This window comes from Bos grunniens, chromosome 6, assembly GCF_055505025.1.
Source record: "Bos grunniens cultivar Pamir isolate PY7600 chromosome 6, Bosgru_T2T1.0, whole genome shotgun sequence".
NCBI classification, from domain to species: domain Eukaryota; kingdom Metazoa; phylum Chordata; class Mammalia; order Artiodactyla; family Bovidae; genus Bos; species Bos grunniens.
In genome coordinates, this window is record NC_141170.1 from 47,326,880 (window position 1) to 47,346,343 (window position 19,464).

A 19,464-nucleotide genomic window follows, 5' to 3' on the forward strand; every position below is an offset into this window, starting at 1 on the left:
CAGTTGTATCTTTGCACCTCCTACTCTGAACAAACAGATGTTTCAATCTCTGTGTATAAACAAAGAAATCCTTCAGTAAGACCACCAGAAAAACAAAGTCTGCTTGCTTCCAAGCGGACTTGATGCTTGTCTCTCAACTGTAACTCTTATTTTGCTAACTAATGAATTACTTGTCTTCCTGTCTTCTTGAGGCTGCCTGAGCCGCGCTCACAGCTTGTGGCCCAGTCTGATTCACATTGCACTCCTCCAACAGGCAGGTGACCCTAAGTGATAATTGCTTCCTTATCACCACTTTGCTAATCACTCTAGTTGAAAGCCTCCTCTGGGCTTAATTTTCCCCCCTCAGAGCTGTCCTCTGGAGTCCTGAGCATCTGCAGCTTCCTTGCTGACCTTCAGCTTTTTCTCTTCTCTGTCCTTTCATGAGTGATTGTGCACTCATGCACTCACTTAAGCTCTCTCTCTTTCCTCACTGAGGCTGCTACCACATGAGGATGGGGTAATGTAATGTTAGCTGATGTTAAACAGACCTTATTCAACTCTTGACCATTCCAGCAACTTGTTGTGTGCCCTTGATGAAATAGCTTAATTCTCTCTGAGCGTCTTCTCCATCTGAAAACTGAGGGTTATTGAGAAGACTTAAGTGGCATGACATATTTAAAGTGATGTGCACCTGGTTAGTAGGTGCATGGTCACCAATAGTTCTCTGGCCAAAGGAATACATTTATTTCCCTGCTTGTTTTCTTAAACAGTCCTCCTCAAACTCCATACAGATCAAAATATAGACTAGCAGCACAAAATCATACATTTTCTCCAAATACGATACTTTTCTTTTCTATAGAACATGATCTGTTTTCTTTCCATCAAAGTCTGCTCTTCTTACAAACACCTTGTTTCCCTTTTAAGATATTAATATTTCTCTCCTTAATTACTTTAGAATTTTAGTGTTGGAAGTTTTCATGAGCAATGTTTTGCAAACTGTAAATTATCCATTAAGAATATTATAAGCTCCATCCAAGTTAGAGATTGTGACTATTAATGCCTAGGATTTTTCTGAGTTCATAAGATTGAAATTTTGCTTTAGTGATTGAACTTTGTTGTTTTATGTCAAAAGGTATGAGTTTCCAGTTGTTGATGTTCATTCATTTGTGTATTGCCAGGTGCCCAGGAAAAGACAAACTTGGAAGTCATTATTCTAGTAGGCACTGCAGTGATTGCTATGTTCTTCTGGCTACTTCTTGTCATCGTTCTACGGACCGTTAAGCGGGTAACAGAATAATTTTCCTTCTGTCCCATTCACATTGGTTTTCATGATTAATGAAAGCTGACTGGAGTTCTTTGAGTTGATTCTTTCCATTGTTATTGGCTCAATAGGCACAATTTTATTTCTATACAATAACATTCTTACCCACTTACTTTTGGCTGGACCACTGGGCTTTAATTGATAGAAGCAACTGGAGAAGAAATGGGCTTGGACTGTCTAGTGTAATTAAGATTTGAGAATTAAACTCTGAGCTCATTTGCGGGTTGAGGGGACACTGGGAACAGAATTATACTAGGACAGCCCTCACACTCCATGAGCCATTTAGAAAATGAGACACCAAGAATGGGGCTTCTATAAAACAACAATAACAAGCACACAAAACAACAGCCAAACAACAGAGTGTGTGTGACCGGGAAGAGTAATGCTTTCCAGGCCAATGGAGGGGAACTGAAGACGGGCTACTTATCCATCGTCATGGATCCAGACGAGCTCCCCTTGGATGAGCACTGTGAACGCCTGCCTTACGATGCCAGCAAATGGGAATTCCCCAGAGACCGGCTGAAACTAGGTGTGTTTTCAATCGATATTGATTTGCTATTGGGTTTACCAGGCCGTCTCATCCTCGTTTAGGCTGATGACAGATCTAGTCTATTCAAATGTTCGATTCTGGTTTAGAAAATTCATTTCATCTCTTGAATTCAAGTAATCATCCATTTAGTCACTGAGAAGTATGCTGCTTGTATAATTGCTCAGAGCAGGACATTTGGAGAGTGAAGATAATGAGGAACTGGGAGAAGCCCAGTGAAGTGAAAGTCTCAGTTGTGTCTGACTCTTTGCCCTCCACATGGACTGTAGCCTGCTAGGCAACTCTGTCCATGGAATTCTCCAGGCCAGAATACTGGAGTGGGTATCCATTTGCTTCTCCAGGGGAAATTCTCAACGCAGGATCGAACCCAGGTCTCCCACATTGCAGGCAGATTCTTTACCATCAGAGCCACCAGGGAAGAGGGAGGTATTAAATTACTAAGCCAGGATGAGGGGGTCAACAGGACCGTCCCTGAAACTAGGATGTATGGTCATCCCATCAAGTCAGAATCTCTGCCTGTGGTTTCAATAGTGATAAAGTCGACGTCTGTTTTGTTGTTGACTCTAGGTAAGCCTCTTGGTCGTGGTGCCTTTGGACAAGTGATTGAAGCCGATGCCTTTGGAATTGACAAGACAGCAACCTGCAAGACAGTGGCTGTCAAAATGTTGAAAGGTAAAAGCAAAACTATGTGGTGATATGTCCCTCCATCTGTTTCATCCCATCCTTTAAACATGATGAAAGGCTTGTATCAGTGGCTTTGTGGCTAGATGGCCCCACTAGCCAAACTTGCAGCCAGACTCTATAATGCCTTTGGGCAAACTGGATAAAAAGTTCCTCTCATGCCAGGGTCCATGGCCTGGTGGGCAAAGTTGGGATAGATTTCAGCTACCCTACTGCCCCACCTTGCCTGAGAGCCCTCATACAAGAAACAGCTTTTACAACTATATATATATTTAGTTGTTGGGCCATAGGAAAATAAAAGCTTGGTCACTTCAAAATTGTTTCTTAGTGTACTGTGGTGCATTAGCAAGATAACTATAGACAATCAAGAAGCAGAAAAAGAAATTTGACCTAAGAAGTAAAAATACTAGCCATGTTCCCTAGAATTGGAGTATATAAACGATAATATGCAAAAGAATGGTTGTGTTGGGGTAAAAAGGATTATGGGTGACATTTTAAGAATTAAAAGTTTAATAAACAGTTGTTAGGGGCTTCCCTGGTAGCTTAGAGGTAAAGGATCCACCTGCTAATGCAGGAGACACGGGTTTGATTCCTGGGTCAGGAAGGTCCCCTGGAGAAGGAAATGGGAATCCAATCCAGTATTCTTGCCTGGGAAATCCCATGGACAGAGGAGCCTGGCGGGCTACAGTCCATGGGATCGCAAAAGAGTTGGACATGACTTAGCAACTAAACAATAAGAGCAAACAACTGTTAAGCCTAATAGTAATGGTATTCTGGTCTTCCCATTTTAATTGGGGGAGGTCATGCCTATAAAGCTCTGTGCTATAATTGTGATGTGCTTTCACTAATGGAGACAGTGCTGCTGATCCTTTGCCAATAGGTCTTGTGCATCTTGAAGCCATCTCTCTCCTTTTGCCTCTTCTCCCTTGTGGACAAGGGAGTGTGTAATTTTGAGGTGGCTCATCAGGGTCTGAGGTGTGGACCAGGTCTGTGAATCACAGTGAAGTGTACCCATCTGGACAGGATCAAACTCACAGTCTTAGCCTCATCAGCCTCATGTGCCAACTGGCTTTGCCAGCTGGCCCTTGTTAAGTTTCCTGCTCGGCACAGATTGATGGGAACTTCAGCAGAGCCCATAACACATGAGGATATTTAATACATGATGTTGCTTCCTTATGAGGAAGCACTGAAATAATCAAGCCCTAAGAAGCATGGTAAACCTGATATGTGAAAATCCACTTTTGTAAAAGAAGAAAATCTGGGCATGATTTCATTTGCAGATGTATTTCTCCACTTTGCAAGAAGACCTCACAATGGCTTCCTTCTAATATCAAGCATTTAAAGAATCTGATCTAGAATTATAAAATATAACTTATATTTGTCTTTTAATGTAGCTCGTCTGTAAATTGGCTCGTAGTTATATTATCCCTGGAGGGAAAGTTGCACAGATGCATGCAGTGTGGCATTCACCCTCCTAAGGTAATGCCCTCATGTTCGATTGCCTTCTTCGTTCTGTATCTGTAGAAGGAGCAACACACGGTGAACACCGAGCCCTCATGTCCGAACTCAAGATCCTTATTCATATTGGCCACCATCTCAATGTGGTCAATCTTCTTGGTGCCTGTACCAAGCCAGGGGGTAAGTGTCTGTGGATAGCTCTGGTTGTGGGATTTCAGCATATACTTTTCTGCTGGTATTTGAGGGAACCACCCAACTCCCATGGCCTTGGTTTCCTTAAATTAGGAAACTTTGGCAGATTCCTAGATATAAATATATTTCATGGAGATTTAATGGGAACTATAGATTATTCTAGAACTTCCTATGAATTAAAAAATGCCATATCACTATAATAAAGTTTGCTTCCTATGTAAAAGGTGTTCAGAGGAGAAAAGTAAACTTCTTCCCAAATTTGAGAGCAAAGGAATTTAAGAGTAGTTCCCCCTAAAATGAAATCAGCTCACATGGTTGTATGGAAAAGCAAGTGGGTGGATTTTCTTCTGAAATTTTGACTAATCTTTTATGGAAAGGCCTGTTAGAAAAAGAAAAAAATTACAATGGAAGGGAATGGCAAGCAGCTGGTTTCTATGATCCTGCTTCCAGTGAAAGGTTGTAGCCTTGTCTGTGATGTTTTCTGACTCATTGATGTATTAAACACTTGGTGAGAAACATGAGTGAAAATACATTTTCCTTGGCATGCTGTGCTGTCTGCAGGGCCACTCATGGTGATTGTGGAGTTCTGCAAGTTTGGAAACCTGTCAACTTACTTAAGAAGCAAGAGAAATGAATTTGTCCCCTACAAGGTATGTCATTTTCTACCTCACCTGTGGCCACATCGTAAAGCAGAGGAAAACTCAAAATGGTACAGATGAATTGTTTTGGTAAAATTCTGCGAGGAACTTGTGAGGAATCTTTTCATGTTACTTTCTTGGCTGTTGTATTTTTCTCTTTTACCTTCTGGAGGACACATCTCGTGTTTTGTTTTTGGGAGTGTAATCTACTGACCCATTACAGGTGATGCTGAGTAGGGGAAGGTGGGTGATTAAAGAAAAAGAATGAGAAGGGGAGAACAGCTCAGGATTATTCTGTCTCTTCCTTGGCCATATTTGGCCCTATTGAGTATCAATCTCACTGTCAAAATGCCCTAATGTTGGGAGCGTGTCTGAGGGAAACTGGAAGCAAGGCCTTTATCTCTAAGTTAAAAAGGAACCAGGCTTTATGGAAGAAAATATATTATTTAGCACACCTGCCCAAAATTTCAGCCCAGAGATTTCATGATCCTGAAATTGATGTCCCTCATCTTCTTCTAATAGTTACAATTGCTTCTATAGTTTATATCGTAGAGATTTTCTGGTATTCAAGGAGTTTGTTCATCTGTTTCTTTATAGACCAAAGGGGCACAATTCCGGCAAGGGAAAGAATACGTTGGGGAGATCACCATGGATCCTAAACGCCGCTTAGACAGCATCACCAGCAGCCAGAGCTCAGCCAGCTCTGGGTTTGTTGAGGAGAAGTCCCTCAGTGACGTGGAGGAGGAGGAAGGTACCTGCCATTGCTTCCTCCATGCCCAATACATGCTCTGTGGGAACAGACCAGGTGACGGGATGTGACAAAGAATTTTGTCCTGGAAAAGTCTTACCTAGTATTTGGAAGAGACCTAAATTTCTAGAAGGCTTCCATTCAGTTTCTCCAAAAGTGAAGGGCAGAAGGTCTAAAGAAGCAGTGGGCTAGGTTGTGAGTAGAGCATGGCTAGCCTGAGAAACCTTGGTGTTCCTGGAGAGCTAAGCAATTGGCAACACTCAAACCATTGCTCTTCAAGAGTTGGTTCAACATGTATCAGCAGGAGAAGCTCAGTGTGAAGGAGACTCCCTAGTGGTTGATCAGCCTCCCCATTGTCCACAGGGGTTCAGCCCCACCTTGTTTGCTGTAGCGGCACAACAGAAGTCCTTCAGTTAATCATACCCAACCTTTTCCAAGGCAGTGTAGGCCTTGGAAAAGGCCTCTATTGTCTCTACCCCATCCCAAGTGGCTTATCAAGTCTTCCATACTTCTTCAGAGGAGTCTTGGAAAATACCTGTTTCCTTATCCACTTATGCTTCCACTGATATTTTGGTGCTCTTTATGAGTGGGGTTGTGCTCCCAGCCTAACTTCCAGAACCTCTTCATCTTCAGGATACCCTGTATATCTGCTTCCCTCAGAAGGAGCAGAGACAGCCCCGTGGAGGAAGAGATGGGGCTTCTTGACATCTGGCTCTTCTTGAGGCATAAGCATAGAAGAGTTCTGTTATGAAATAGTGGAAGAAACCCACTTCTGTTCCCTTTGACATGAGGCCACAGAACATAAAACTAACCTCTTTCCCAGAGAAGCCAAGCAGGCGGTGTGAGGTAGAACGTGGTCTAGAAAAGCATGGTGGGGTTGTCTAGAGCTCATATAACCCAGCGCACACTGAGTGCAGCAGTCTCTGCCCCATCTTCTCTCTCACAAAATGGTGGCCAGTAAGCGGGAAACCCAAGAGCTTGAGGGAACCATTGGAGTAGAGGGGGTGTTGGCCTGGAATTTTGCCTTCGTTTTTTTAGAAAAGGAAGAAGTTTCACTAATTTTTCATGGACAGGCCTCCAGCCCTAAGCATAGAAAGTCACTGAGAAAAAGATTCAAGTGTTTTTATTACTTACAAGGCTAGTATTACATCTGAGTTTTCATTTACTCTGGTATTTGTCTCCAAGAGAGAAGCCATGTCTTATCTTATCTGACCAAAGTTAAGAGATCATGTTGAAACACCCAGTAATGTCTTAGTGTTTATTTGTACCACTTGCCCGGAAGTAAATACCATGAGTTTACATAAGTTTATCTTTCTTTCGATGTTCCTGTCATCTCTGGTTCATATCCTTGAAGGAAAAGAAGTATCCTCACAGGCCTGATTTAATGTGTTTACAGCATTTTCTCAGCTTGAAAGTGAGAGAAGTAAATATATTTTTGGTATTTTTAGTTATCCGTTGTAGATTATAATTTGACCTTTGGCCTTTATCCTAGGACAAAGCTTGTAGAGAAAAGATTCAATGACCCTGGAGATTGTTGTTTTATTTTTAGAGTTCTTGATATGAAACTATTGTTTATCCCTCTGGGTACATGAAAAAAACAAGTTTAAAACAGCAAATTTGTAAAAGCCCTCTTTTACCTCCCTGTTATCTATGCCAGTTTCACCTCCATTTTGCCTCCTGGATTTGTTCACCCAATTTGGCTAAAATGGAAAAAACCAATATTTTGCTAAAAGGTTTGATGAGGGCTAATAATATACCATGATTCAGCATACTTACAGAAGAGAGAAGCATTTTTTGTTTGTTTCTATTTCCTGAAATTTAACTCCCAGTTTTTAAAATGAAGATTACTCTATTAAGCTTAGAAACAAATACTCTCTGACTGAAATACCAATCTCTGTGCTCCTGTATCTTCTGACAGTTTCTGAAGATCTGTACAAGAACTTCCTGACCTTGGAGCATCTCATCTGTTACAGCTTCCAAGTGGCTAAGGGCATGGAGTTTTTGGCATCACGGAAGGTGAGACAGAGTATCTCTTTACATTACAAATTTGGAAATGAGATGTCCAGTGCCAGCCATTCGTGTTTTTCTGGAACTGTAGTTCATTCACCACTCCTGGGACTGTTAAGAGAGTCTATTGGGGAGGTTCCATTTCTACTCATTAAAGAGATATTATGAGCTCATGAAATTAATTCATGTGATAAATAGCTTCCAAGTGTCAGCAGTCTTCTAGGCCAGGGGTCCCCACCCTCTGGGATCTAATACCTAATGATCTGAGGTGGAGCTGATATAATAAAAATAAAGTGCCCAATAAATGTAATGCTCTTGAATCATCCCCAAACCGTCCCCCACTCCCAGTCCATGGAAAAATTGTCTTCCCCGAAAGTGATCCCTGGTGTCAGAAAGTTTGGGGACCACTGTTCTAAGCACTAAGGACACCATGTGGGCGAGTAAGCAGACTGTCTACCTGCATGGAGATTATTTTCCAGTGGGTGGAACAAACAATAGAAACAAGTGGTTTAGATGGGAGCAGGTACTGTGTAGAAAAATAAGCAAGAAAGAGTTATAGTCTGTAGGAGCTGTATGTTTGTATGTACAACTGCCTCTCTCTGTACACTGATTTTAAACTGAGTGTTTCCCATGGCTTGAGGGAAACATGGAATTTGAGCAATGGCCTGGAAGAGGTGAGGGGCTGAGCCTTGCAGATATCTTGGCGTAAGAGAGCCTATTTTTCATTTCTTTTACATTCATCACCATCCATCAAAAAGTATTTGTTAGTAGTATAATTAGAAACCAGGAAGGACAGCCTTTAGAGAGCGCAATTGAAAGAGCTAAAATTAGAAAAATAGGCTGAACAAAGGCTGAGGTGGGTACGTGACAAGTCACAAACATTCCAAAGGTTGTAAACATTGTGGAGGGAGTGAGGTTGAAGTCACCACCCTGGCAAGAGTAAAGTGGCTGGTTTTACATGGAACAAGACAAATTCAAATCAAGTTTCAGGAAAAATGATCATTTGACAGAATGCAATTGCTGCAGCCTACTTGGAGAAGAAGGACTTAACATTTTTATTTTGTTGTTTGTTTCTAAATTAGAGTGAAATCCCTCAGCCGTGTCTTTTTTCTGGAGTTTAAAGCTTGTCACAGCTTTCAGAGCCTCAGGATCCCAGAGGTTTCTGCCTGGGAACTCTTGTCTTCTTGCTCCCAAGGAGAAGGGAGAGAAGTGGAATCTTAGAGGATTTTCCCAAAGAGAAAGGCTTTCTGCCCTTCCTGACGATTTTATTTTATTATGTTTTAAAGGTCAGAGCCTGCCAGTTAGTTAGGGCTCCTTTCACAGGGAAGGGAATGGAGGAGAGGATCCTTTCATTTCCCTGCATATACCAGCTGATTCTTGAATAACACCTGGTTGCTTCAAAAAAGGAAGCTCTTTGGTAGGGCTTGGAGAAGGAAGTAGGAAGGACTGTGTTTTTTGGAGTCTCCTGGTTTGCTTAATCATACTATACAAAGTGCTTTGTAAAAAACTTCTTTGAAATTTGTATAGAATTTTTTTCTCCATTTACAGTTATTACAAAATACTGGCTATACTCCCCGTGTTATACAATATATCCCTGTGCCTTGCTTGTTCAGAGGAAAAGTGCTATAGAGATGCAAGGTGTGGGGTCCCTCATGCTTGGCTCACACATCACTGTTCCACAGACCTAAGAGTGTCTCATCTGAGCCTTTCATTCATTTCTAAATGTTCCCCAAGGCTCTTGTTCGGTCACAGATCTGTCCAGTGGAGATAGAACTGCTTAGTGTAGGAAGTTACATGAAGTTAGGCGATGCAGAGAAGAGAGAAACTGAGGGACAGAACAGAGTAGAAAGAAAGCCAAGGAGAACTAGCTTTTCCTTTTGTGTGCATCAGAGAATCTCCTTGATGGGCAAGAGGCTGAGAGTGCCTTCACTGGCCTCTGTGATAAGCCAGCACTTTGAAAACAGGGTGAGCCCCACTCAGAATTGTTTCTCAGAGCTGGTCCAGCTTCGGTTACATATGAAATGGAGAAACCAACAAAGGGCACCAAACCAAGGAGAGCCCCTTGTTTCTGACTTCCGTGCATTCATTCATTCGAGGGCCTCCTTAGAATAACACATTTTAACCCGATATGGTGCCAGGCAAAAGGGATGTGTGGATGTGACCAGAAACACATTCTTAATTGTGCCCAAGAGAAGTCTATTTATGACTCCATCATTATGCTATAACTTAATTATTTAGTTTCAGAGTCCGAGGCTGTTTATGAAATAAGCAGATGTGTGTCTTAGTGAACCTCACAGACTTCTTTTTTCCCGAAGTGTTGATAAAAGATGTTAACCCAGTGCTTGTTAATCAGTTGGTTTTCTGATGTGGGTTTTTTTTTTTTTTTTTTCTAAAGCATGAGGTCACAACAGATGTAGAAGAGATCAGCCAGGCTGAACTCTAATGCACACAATTCTTTTTGCAGTGTATCCACAGGGACCTGGCAGCGCGAAACATCCTCTTGTCGGAAAAGAACGTGGTTAAAATCTGTGACTTTGGCTTGGCCCGGGATATTTATAAAGACCCAGATTATGTCAGAAAAGGAGATGTAAGTTTCAAAGATGCACCCTGCGATCTATTAAGTTGCAGAATCCAAACTCTCCTGGGCCAGCCTGAGAAGCTGTGTGCAGGGATAATGGAAGTTTTTTCTTCAGGTTTTTGCCAAGTTGGGTTTTCATTCTTTGTCTTCTACCCTTACAGGCTCGCCTCCCTTTGAAGTGGATGGCCCCAGAAACGATTTTTGACCGAGTGTACACAATTCAGAGTGACGTGTGGTCTTTTGGTGTCCTGCTCTGGGAAATATTTTCCTTAGGTAAGTCCCTTCTCCTTGTTCCTCCATCCATGCTGCAAAGAAAATGATAAAAGTCAGTTACTCCTGTATCTCACCTTCATTGGATGAAACTTACTTGGAAGCTTTGGGTTATAAGAATCTTAAAAAAAGAGAGAGAAAGAAAGGGGGAAAAAGGTATACATGTGAAGAAGGTGTGAGTCAGGCTCATATATATGTGAATTAGACTCAGGGATTTCTGTAAGAGAAAATCTAATCAATTGTGTCCCATTCCTGTTTTCTTTCAGGTGCTTCTCCGTATCCTGGAGTCAAGATTGATGAGGAATTTTGTAGGCGACTGAAAGAAGGAACTAGAATGAGAGCCCCTGATTACACCACACCAGAAATGTAAGATTTTACACATATTTCTCTATCCTCCTTCTTTACTCACAAATATTCTCCCTGCCTAGAAGACTTTCCATTCTGTGTACCTCCTTTGTGACCCAGTGTGTGTCTTACTTCTCCCTTGAAGTCTTCCTTGATAATCTCAACCACAGAGTCATCCTTCTTGAAATGACAGCAGTTTATCTGTACGAACCAGTCAGTTTTTACTAGATGTTGATTTATGATGTTTCCTTTTCTGTACACACTTCATGTTCCAAGTGTAGGGCTCTATGTCTTACATAGTTTCATATCCCTATTTAGCATCTTGGCTCATGGTGGACTCTTTATAAATGTTTACTCATTCAAGTGCTTATTTTCAGCATCAGATCAGGAGGAAAGAGGCAGTTGATGACATCAGTGTTTTGCTTCCCTAGGTACCAGACCATGCTTGACTGCTGGCATGGGGATCCCAATCAGAGACCCACGTTTTCAGAGCTGGTGGAGCATCTGGGAAATCTGTTACAAGCTAACGCTCAACAGGTTTGTGACCTCCATGCAAGAAGCTTCTGCAGAGAGTACGTAGCTGTCCAGGGCCCTCTTGCTGCCTTCTCATGGCCACCACGCTGTCCTCTCAGCCACTGAATAAGGAGCCACATTCCAGATCTGAGCAGTAATGCTTTTCTAAAAGTCTTAGTTGCCTCTTTAAACAGATGAGATCCTAATTCATAACCTGGCAGCTGATCACATTTATTTTTACTGATGTATATTTTGGTGTCTTCGGGTACTCTTATGAAGTAAAAAAAAGCAAACAAAAACAACAAATACAACCCCCAAATTGAAAAAAACAAAACCTCGTTGATTAAGTGAATATCAGTAGTGGGTGAATATCAACAGTGGACAGAATTTCAAGGAATTTTAAATACATTCTTCAGACAAAAAATATCTGAATCCTGCAAAATAAATGTTCTGTTTTTTTCCCCCTCCATGAAATCCCAGGCCCCCATAACTTCCATCAGAGGATTTTATTGTAGTCTTTACCCTTAGAAAGTTATTTACTCTCCAGTCAACACCTCTTACCACAGTGAATGGAAGCCAATTTCCTCCTGGTTTTCTTCTGAACAGCTGGGGGACAATGTGTCAAATCTGTCTTTATCAATAAACCTCCCAAACACTGAGAAGTATCAAATTGCCCTTTATTTCTTTCTCTCCATGAACTAATGTTAAGTTGCATAACCTTTTCTCAGAAGACCCATTTTCCTGCACATATATTGCTTTTCTTTAGACTGTCATCAGTTTTTCCGTTGCTTTGAAGTGTAGAGGCTAAAATTGGATGACATGCCCTTTAAAGGACCTGGCTGGTGTAGATAGGATTTTGTGAAGAAATGATTTCTAAGCCCTGCGGAGCTCTGCCTGTTCTGTTGCTCCAGCTGTAACTACAGCCTGCGTACTCCTCTGTGTTTTGCCCATCTCGTGTTTTGTTCGTTCCTAAAGTATACTCTCATATACACATCCCTTTCAAGTGCCCTTGTGTTTTTGACAAGCCATTTTTAAAGTTGTCTTAAAGTTTCACCTTCAGATATGAAAGCCACGTTCCCCATAAACAAGAAGCCCCCGTGGGCTTTGTTTTTCATGTAAAGGCTCTTGAAGGACTGAAGCCATAACAATAGCACTCTATGTTTATTGTTTCAGGATGGCAAAGACTACATTGTTCTTCCCATATCAGAGACTTTGAGCATGGAAGAGGATTCGGGACTCTCTCTGCCTACCTCACCTGTTTCCTGTATGGAGGAAGAGGAAGTATGTGACCCCAAATTCCATTATGACAACACAGCAGGAATCAGGTACGGTCTAAGGTCAACATCCCCTGGGGGGAAGGGGCTTCAAGGTCATCCTGGGGAGGCGGGTGGAGGAAGGACATTGTATGAAGTTGCTGCATTCACTTGCACGTTCACCCTTGGCCCTGAGAGGTCCTCCTTGGAGGGTGCCTGGGTAGGTGAATCTCTTCCCATCTGTGGTCCACATTGCGGCCGAAGCTCTTCCTTTCAGAATCCTAAGCCCTGCAGCTGCAAATAGCTGGAATGCCATAGTTTGTTAATCTCCAGAAAAAGAGACCGATTTTACAAAGACATCTGTATTTAAATTATCCCCATGTACTCTTTTATTAATGTGAATTAAACAGCTTAGGAAAGATTCAGGAAGGAAGAGTTCTGTGCGTTTATGAAAGCACACTTTTGCCTCTCTGGCTGGGATACAGTTGCCGTGGGGATGTGTCCTGAATTAGACCGGACAGCACATCTTCAGAAGCCCCTCCCAAGTCTGATTTTCAGCATTTTATTTGCATAATGGGACTTCTGGGCTTATTTAAAACACATGCACTGCAGTATTTTCCTGATTTGTAGAAGGGTTCTAAAGGCAGCTTTCTTTTTATTCTCTCCCAGCACCTGTGCATAAGGAAAGAGTTGATATGGTTTCTACAATATGATATTAAAATTGTCTTTTCCTAAGCCTGGGACTACTTCACTTCACTTTGTTCCCATTCCCACCCCTTTGGGTGTTTTCCTCCTGTAACCGCACCCCTGACCATATAGGCCCAGCCTTCCCCCTTGAGTGTGCACAGGCTGCAGGGAGCACCTTGAAGCTCAGGGTTGGGGGGGAATGGAGCTCTAGCCTGTGGCCAGCGTGCCAGATGGCAGGTGGGGAGTCACCCTGGTCAGTGTGCCCTGTGGACTTGCACAGGGAGGGCAGCAGGAGTGCTGCCATGGGAGAGAGGAAAGCTCAGAGTGGGTAGAAGCCAGCTAGTAAGCTGTCCATTCCATCTGTGTCAAGAACTTTTGGCATTTTTGAAAGAACGTTTTCTTACCAGGTTTTGCCAGAGTTAGGCAAAGTAGATACTATTATCTTTTGATGTAAGTGTTGAATATGAGACTCAGAGCAATTACCTGGGAGAATATGATATTGTGGTTAAAGATCCAGATTTTAAAGTCAGATAGAATTGGGTTTCCCTGGTGGCTCAGATGATAAAGAATCTGCCTACAGTGTAGGAGGTCTGGGTTCGATCCCTGGGTTGGGAAGATTCCCTGGAGGAACGCATGGCAACCCACTCCAATATTCTTGCCTGGAGAATCCCCATGGATAGAAGAGTCTGGAGGGCTACAGTCCAGGGGGTCACAAAGAGTCAGACACGACTGAGTGACTAACACTTTGACTTCATAACTGGGTTGGATTCCCAAGTCTGCTCTTTGCAGCTCTGATCTGGGGCAAATTTTCAGTGTGACCTAGGCCAGGACACTGGTGTTGTACAAAAATGATGACTTTGAGAATTACATGACATAATGAGTTTCTAACTGCTTGGTATCTGGAGAATACCCAATAAATAATAGCTATTGTGTGAGCTGCTTAAAACACATCCTGGGGATGAATCTTGTTCTTCCGATATCTAACTCAGGACTGTTTTCTCCCAAACCAAGGAAGGGGCCTCAAATAGAAGGAGGAATGAAATGAAAATCTGAAAATCCATAGTTCCACCCTCATATTTAAAAAGTCCTAGTTCAAGTTTAACTGGCCTTCTGGTGTGGTAATTATTCCTGCAACACTGTTGCCTTCTGCTTGATCAGAAAGCCATTTGATCATGAGCTGTGTTCCTTGGGTTTTCTGTGACGAGGTGGGGTGAGGACCCAGCCGGCAGCCTCTTGGCTCGCTTGGGCGCTTTGCATATGGTGCTGAGAGTTGATGAAGTCATGCATGTGTGATGGAAGTGCCAAATGCAATGCTGGATCTGAAGCAGGGCTGCTAACATTTATCCCCAGAAGCATGGACAAATGTGACACCACACTCCCAGTGCAGGCCTGGCTGCTATTTGCTGTCTGTGCTTTTTGAATTGGTCTTTGCAGTCCAGTTTGTCTTTTATCCAGCCATAATTTGAAAAATAAAACGGAAATTGGAATCTCTCGTCTGCATCCCCACTCAATCCCCTCCACTTTTTTCCCTTTTCTAAAAATAAGACACCACGCTCACATTTTAATCATTTAGGTTAAAAGAGAGGCAGAGTCCAGGCGTCTCCACACAGCACACTTCATTTTGATGCTCTCCTGTGGTTCTGCTTCCCTGAGGAGCAAGAGGAGAGGTTGGGGTCCCTTCAGGGGACTTGTTCCCTTATCTTCATGTTGCCAGTCAAGGAGGAGAGCAGAGGTGTCTTTCTCACTTTCTTCCTGCTTATAATTTTCAATTTCATTGTGTTATAAATAGAGCAGGACAGAGACATCCCTGTGGGAGCCAACCTCCTGATTTTTTGCCCCATTAACTATTTTAAAAAATATTTGTTCAGCATTTATTTAGAGAAGACGCTGAGAGGTGTGTAGGGGAGGGGTGAGGAGGCAGGACCACTAGTGTCTAGACTCTGCTTTGTCTCTAATTTCCCTATGAATCAGCTCCGGCCCCCAGTTTGCATGCTTCCTGCAAGAAAACACATCTTAATTGGGCTCATCTTCCTTACAGGGTAGTTTGGGGACCATCTGCAGTTGGTCCACTGTTTCCCCTGGGAGTTTCACCCCCCACTCCAAGCAGCTTATCAAAGACTTCTTTTCAGTTCTCTCCCAGAGAAAGGTTCTGGCACATACTTTTTTTTTTTTTTTTTCTCATTTTGGTTAATTGCTAGTGATGATTTAAATGCTCCTTGTAGATTGATGCCAGGGACAGCCTGCTGGCTAGATGCTCCTGGATTTGGCTCTGATATTAGACTGCTTGAAATGAACCTGTTCTTTCTTCACCTTTTGTCTGTCTCATAGCCCACATTCCCCCTCCTCCACTCCGTATCACTGCACGCTCAGTGCACACATGGGAGCGTGCAGGGCTGCATGCATATCAGGTGCTTAATAAAGAACTGAACAATCATATCCAGTGCCCTCTTCTCCCTTCTCCTTCCTAATGCTATTCCAAGGGCATCAATGTGGAGTGAGGTAAAAACAAACAAAAACAACCCTACATGGCCTCTAAAAACCTAAGTTTGAGCTCCAGTTCTAGTTATTACCCCCCTAAGCCATCACTTCCTCTTTTCCAAATAAGAAATAAGAAAAACCTACTGTGTAGATTTGTTAAGAACAGATGCAACAATGTGTATGAAAATGCCTTGCCAACTGAGACTGGCTGAACAATGTTTGGAATTATTGGGCTCAGAAACCAAGAAAGTGGCCTTTCAAAGGAAGCTCACCAACTCTACTTGATGCTACAACCCAAATACCTCTGGAATCTGTCTACTTCTCCAGACCTGGAGGCATCACCTTTTGGTCAAGCTGCCCTTCCTTCTCCTAGATAAGTGGAACAGCTCCCTAATTGATCTCATGATTTTGGGTCTTACCTTCCTGAACCCAGAGTCATCTTTCTAAAAGGTGTATCTGACTTTGTCAATCTCATGCTTAAAATTCTTCAGTGGCTGCTCATTGCCCTCAGGATGATAATCCAGGTAGTCTAGTTATGTGATTTTGGACAAGTTCCTTAACCTTTCTATGTCTTAGTTCCACATCTGTAGTTGGGCTAAGGAAACCCACCTAGAGAGGTACCATGGAGATGCCATGAGATAGTAGTTGAGGATCATTTGACACAGTGCCTGGCACATGGGAGGGTTCCTGAATGAGTGAATGAATGAATGATTGACTATGGTACCAGTAATTTGGTAGAACTATCACTTTTGGGGACTGGATTTAGGAGAAGTAGGGTTTTCAATCTCCTTATTTTTAATACATTGTGTCCTCTTTCCCATGGGGTTTCCTGAGTGTGGATGTCACTGGTGAGCCTCATTCTCTCTTTGTAGAGGAAAAACCAGCCTCCTCGGGCAGGGGAGGAAGACTTGGTTTCCATTATCCTCCTTTGCCCAAATGAGTCCTCTCTTCACTTGGTCACAGAAAACACAAGGAATATGCAATATATCTGAAAGGCTCCTCAGGTGGGAAGTACAGTGGGGTTCAAGTGAAGAGTGAATTTGCTATCCCTTCCTATGAAAACAACTTTGCTTCTCTCCACTTGGGCTGATTTTCACAAAACCACTCCCACTCACCCAAAGTCACATGGCAGGGAAAAAGCACCCCTAAGGAACAGGTGATGTGCTATCTGACATGTCCTGTCCTCTGGACTCCTGAAAGAAACTGGTAGTCTTTGAAATTCAAAGGAGGAAAACGAGCTTTGGTTGATGGATCATCACTGTTTCTAAGATCCTTTATCACCCACCACTGATCACCTCATTCATCCTCCAGATATCTTTGTGAGTGAGGGAAGGAAAGCTTTGGCCTGTACATCTTAAAGATGGGGAAACAGGGACATAGAAATATATTCGTGGCTTTCCCAAGTCTGTGTAATCCATGGTAAACTTGGAAATAGACGGAATATCTCATGATTCTCAAACTACAGCCCCAGCTCTGTGGGCCAAAAATAGAAGATTGTGAGATTCAGCCCACCTCGACCCGTTAAGCCTCTATTACATATAGCAGGAGAAGGTGCTTTCCAGAGTCTGCTGGGTTCAGCATCTTTTACTGAACCCAGTGAAATCTGGGAGTGTTTCCTCTGCCCATCTTTCGTGGAATGGTTGCTCTGTGGACGTTGTCTAGATAATTTGCCTAGTAGATGGCCAGAAAGATGTGAAACACTCGGCGATATGCTGAGAGCTTAGTGGAGGAATCGCAGGTAATCAAGAAGCCAAGTAGTAGGCAGACCACTGAGCCTTCCGTCCAGCCCTGGACCTCAGAAGCAAGATTCAAAGGAAAGGGGGCTCATCTAGGCCCCTCCGTTATATTATACTTTTAAATGGACTTAACAGGAAATTAAGCCTTCGGTGTGTGCTAGCAGAAATATTTGTTTTGTTTTTCTTTTTCCAGAGGATGTTTTGCAGGTCGCTATTAAACTTGTGGTTCAAAGATAATGAACTTAGGTATCACTTGTGGAATCTGCAGTCAATATATACCACTACTAAAATATAAATATTTGTTTTTTTGCAGTCAGTATCTGCAGAACAGTAAGCGAAAGAGCCGGCCCGTCAGTGTAAAAACGTTTGAAGATATCCCGTTGGAAGAACCAGAAGTAAAAGTCATCCCAGATGTAAGTACATCTTTTAAAAATAGTCTTAGAAATAATACCAAAGATGAAACATTAGCTAGATAAATATTAGCCTAAGCATTGGAGTCTTGGAGCCTCATTATGAGGCTTCCCTTGTGGGTATGTGTCTTGGGATCATTATAGCGATGGAACTTATTGGGCTGCCTTGTTTTTTCCATAAGTGAAACCCCTAGTTAAGGCTCAAGACAATTGAGCTTCATGCCCAATTCCATTGAAGTGTAAATAATATTGTGGAAAGAGGGATAGAAACGGGTCTCCTTAGCTTCTTCCTAAATTCCTCTCTTCTTCCAGGCCTGGGTCTATTGTGGAAGCAGTTGCTTCCTCTCATAGCCGGTACAGTTTCTGGCTATAATACCTTTACCTCTCTCTGCAGAACATGAAAATGCTGTCTCAGAGATGGGTTAGGAAATCAGTTTGATTAAGTGATTGGTCAGTATATACACTCAATCAACTGTGCCATCTCATTGTCTCTTAAAAAGGACAGCCAGACGGACAGTGGTATGGTTCTTGCATCTGAAGAGCTGAAAACCCTGGAAGACAGAACCAAGTTAGCCCCATCTTTTAGGTAAGGTTCAGCCAACTAGAAAAGACAAATTTCAAGGGGAATTTTTGGAAGGAACTTAGGACTTTGAGCATAAGCGCAGAGTTTTCTTTTTTTTGTATCTTTATTGGTTAGGCAAATTTGCATCAACCTAACTAATAAAGAACAGAAACAAACACATTACCTGGCAAGTCTAAAAAGAATCTGAAATAAGAGGATTTGGTTGGTTTTTACCAGATTTTATGTATACTAAGGAATTTCTGAGCATATTTGCTTTGGTCAGTGGTTTGTGTGATATTGGCTAAGTGACAAAGAGATCACTGGCTTAATCTTTAATAAAACTCTTGAGATAGTTAAAATCTTTGTGGACTCTACAGTGAAGAATTTTCAAACCTGAACAGAAATGGGTGCCCCTGTCTTTAAGTAAACCATTGTCTACTTGCTTTAAATACTATTGGCTGAATTATTGAGTATTTAATTGTGGGGAAAACAGTGAATTTGGTTTTGAATATAATATCTTCCACATGGTTCTATAGGAATTTGTAGTTGTTTTGAATAGACGTACCTGCCTTTACAGTTGGCTTCCTGTATCTTCTCTGGTAGTTCAATCAGTAAAGAATTTGCTTACAGTGCAGGAGACCTGGGTTTGATCCCTGGGTCAGGAAGATACCCTGGAGAAGGAAATGGCAATCCACTCCGGTATTCTTGCCTAGAAAATCTCATGGACAGAAGAGCCTGGCAGGCTCTTTGGGGTTGCAAGAGCTGGACATGACTTAACGACTAAACCACCACCACCTGCTTTTAACTTAATAAATAAATAAGAAACTCTGTATTTACAACAATAGTGGGATGTAGAATGGTTATTTATTTGCTGGAAGTTTCACTCAAGGTATGAATTGAGAAGATTTTGATCTACCTATAATCTAACTGTTGGATAAAATGGGAGCCCCCTTGCATTATTGAGTGATGCTCTTGTTAAGAAAAAAAAATTAAAATGTGCCATTGTGCAATTTTATCATTTGTCCTAGGCCCATGATGAGAAATTGTGAGAGCCAATTATA

At 42.3% G+C, this 19,464-nt stretch overlaps 1 protein-coding gene across 1 annotated transcript in view; it reads left to right on the forward strand.

Moving 5' to 3' along the window:
• The window catches only part of KDR (kinase insert domain receptor), a 44,923-nt gene that overhangs the window by 22,587 nt on the left and 2,872 nt on the right, over positions 1 to 19,464 (forward strand). The window contains exons 16-29 of the mRNA XM_086405749.1: positions 1,158 to 1,264; positions 1,694 to 1,829; positions 2,415 to 2,519; positions 4,053 to 4,166; positions 4,740 to 4,828; positions 5,414 to 5,567; positions 7,483 to 7,580; positions 10,036 to 10,158; positions 10,311 to 10,422; positions 10,686 to 10,785; positions 11,196 to 11,301; positions 12,451 to 12,602; positions 17,745 to 17,844; positions 18,342 to 18,427. Coding sequence (XP_086261875.1) covers positions 1,158 to 1,264; positions 1,694 to 1,829; positions 2,415 to 2,519; positions 4,053 to 4,166; positions 4,740 to 4,828; positions 5,414 to 5,567; positions 7,483 to 7,580; positions 10,036 to 10,158; positions 10,311 to 10,422; positions 10,686 to 10,785; positions 11,196 to 11,301; positions 12,451 to 12,602; positions 17,745 to 17,844; positions 18,342 to 18,427 — 1,582 coding nt within the window. The remainder of the gene's footprint in view (positions 1 to 1,157; positions 1,265 to 1,693; positions 1,830 to 2,414; positions 2,520 to 4,052; positions 4,167 to 4,739; positions 4,829 to 5,413; positions 5,568 to 7,482; positions 7,581 to 10,035; positions 10,159 to 10,310; positions 10,423 to 10,685; positions 10,786 to 11,195; positions 11,302 to 12,450; positions 12,603 to 17,744; positions 17,845 to 18,341; positions 18,428 to 19,464) is intronic.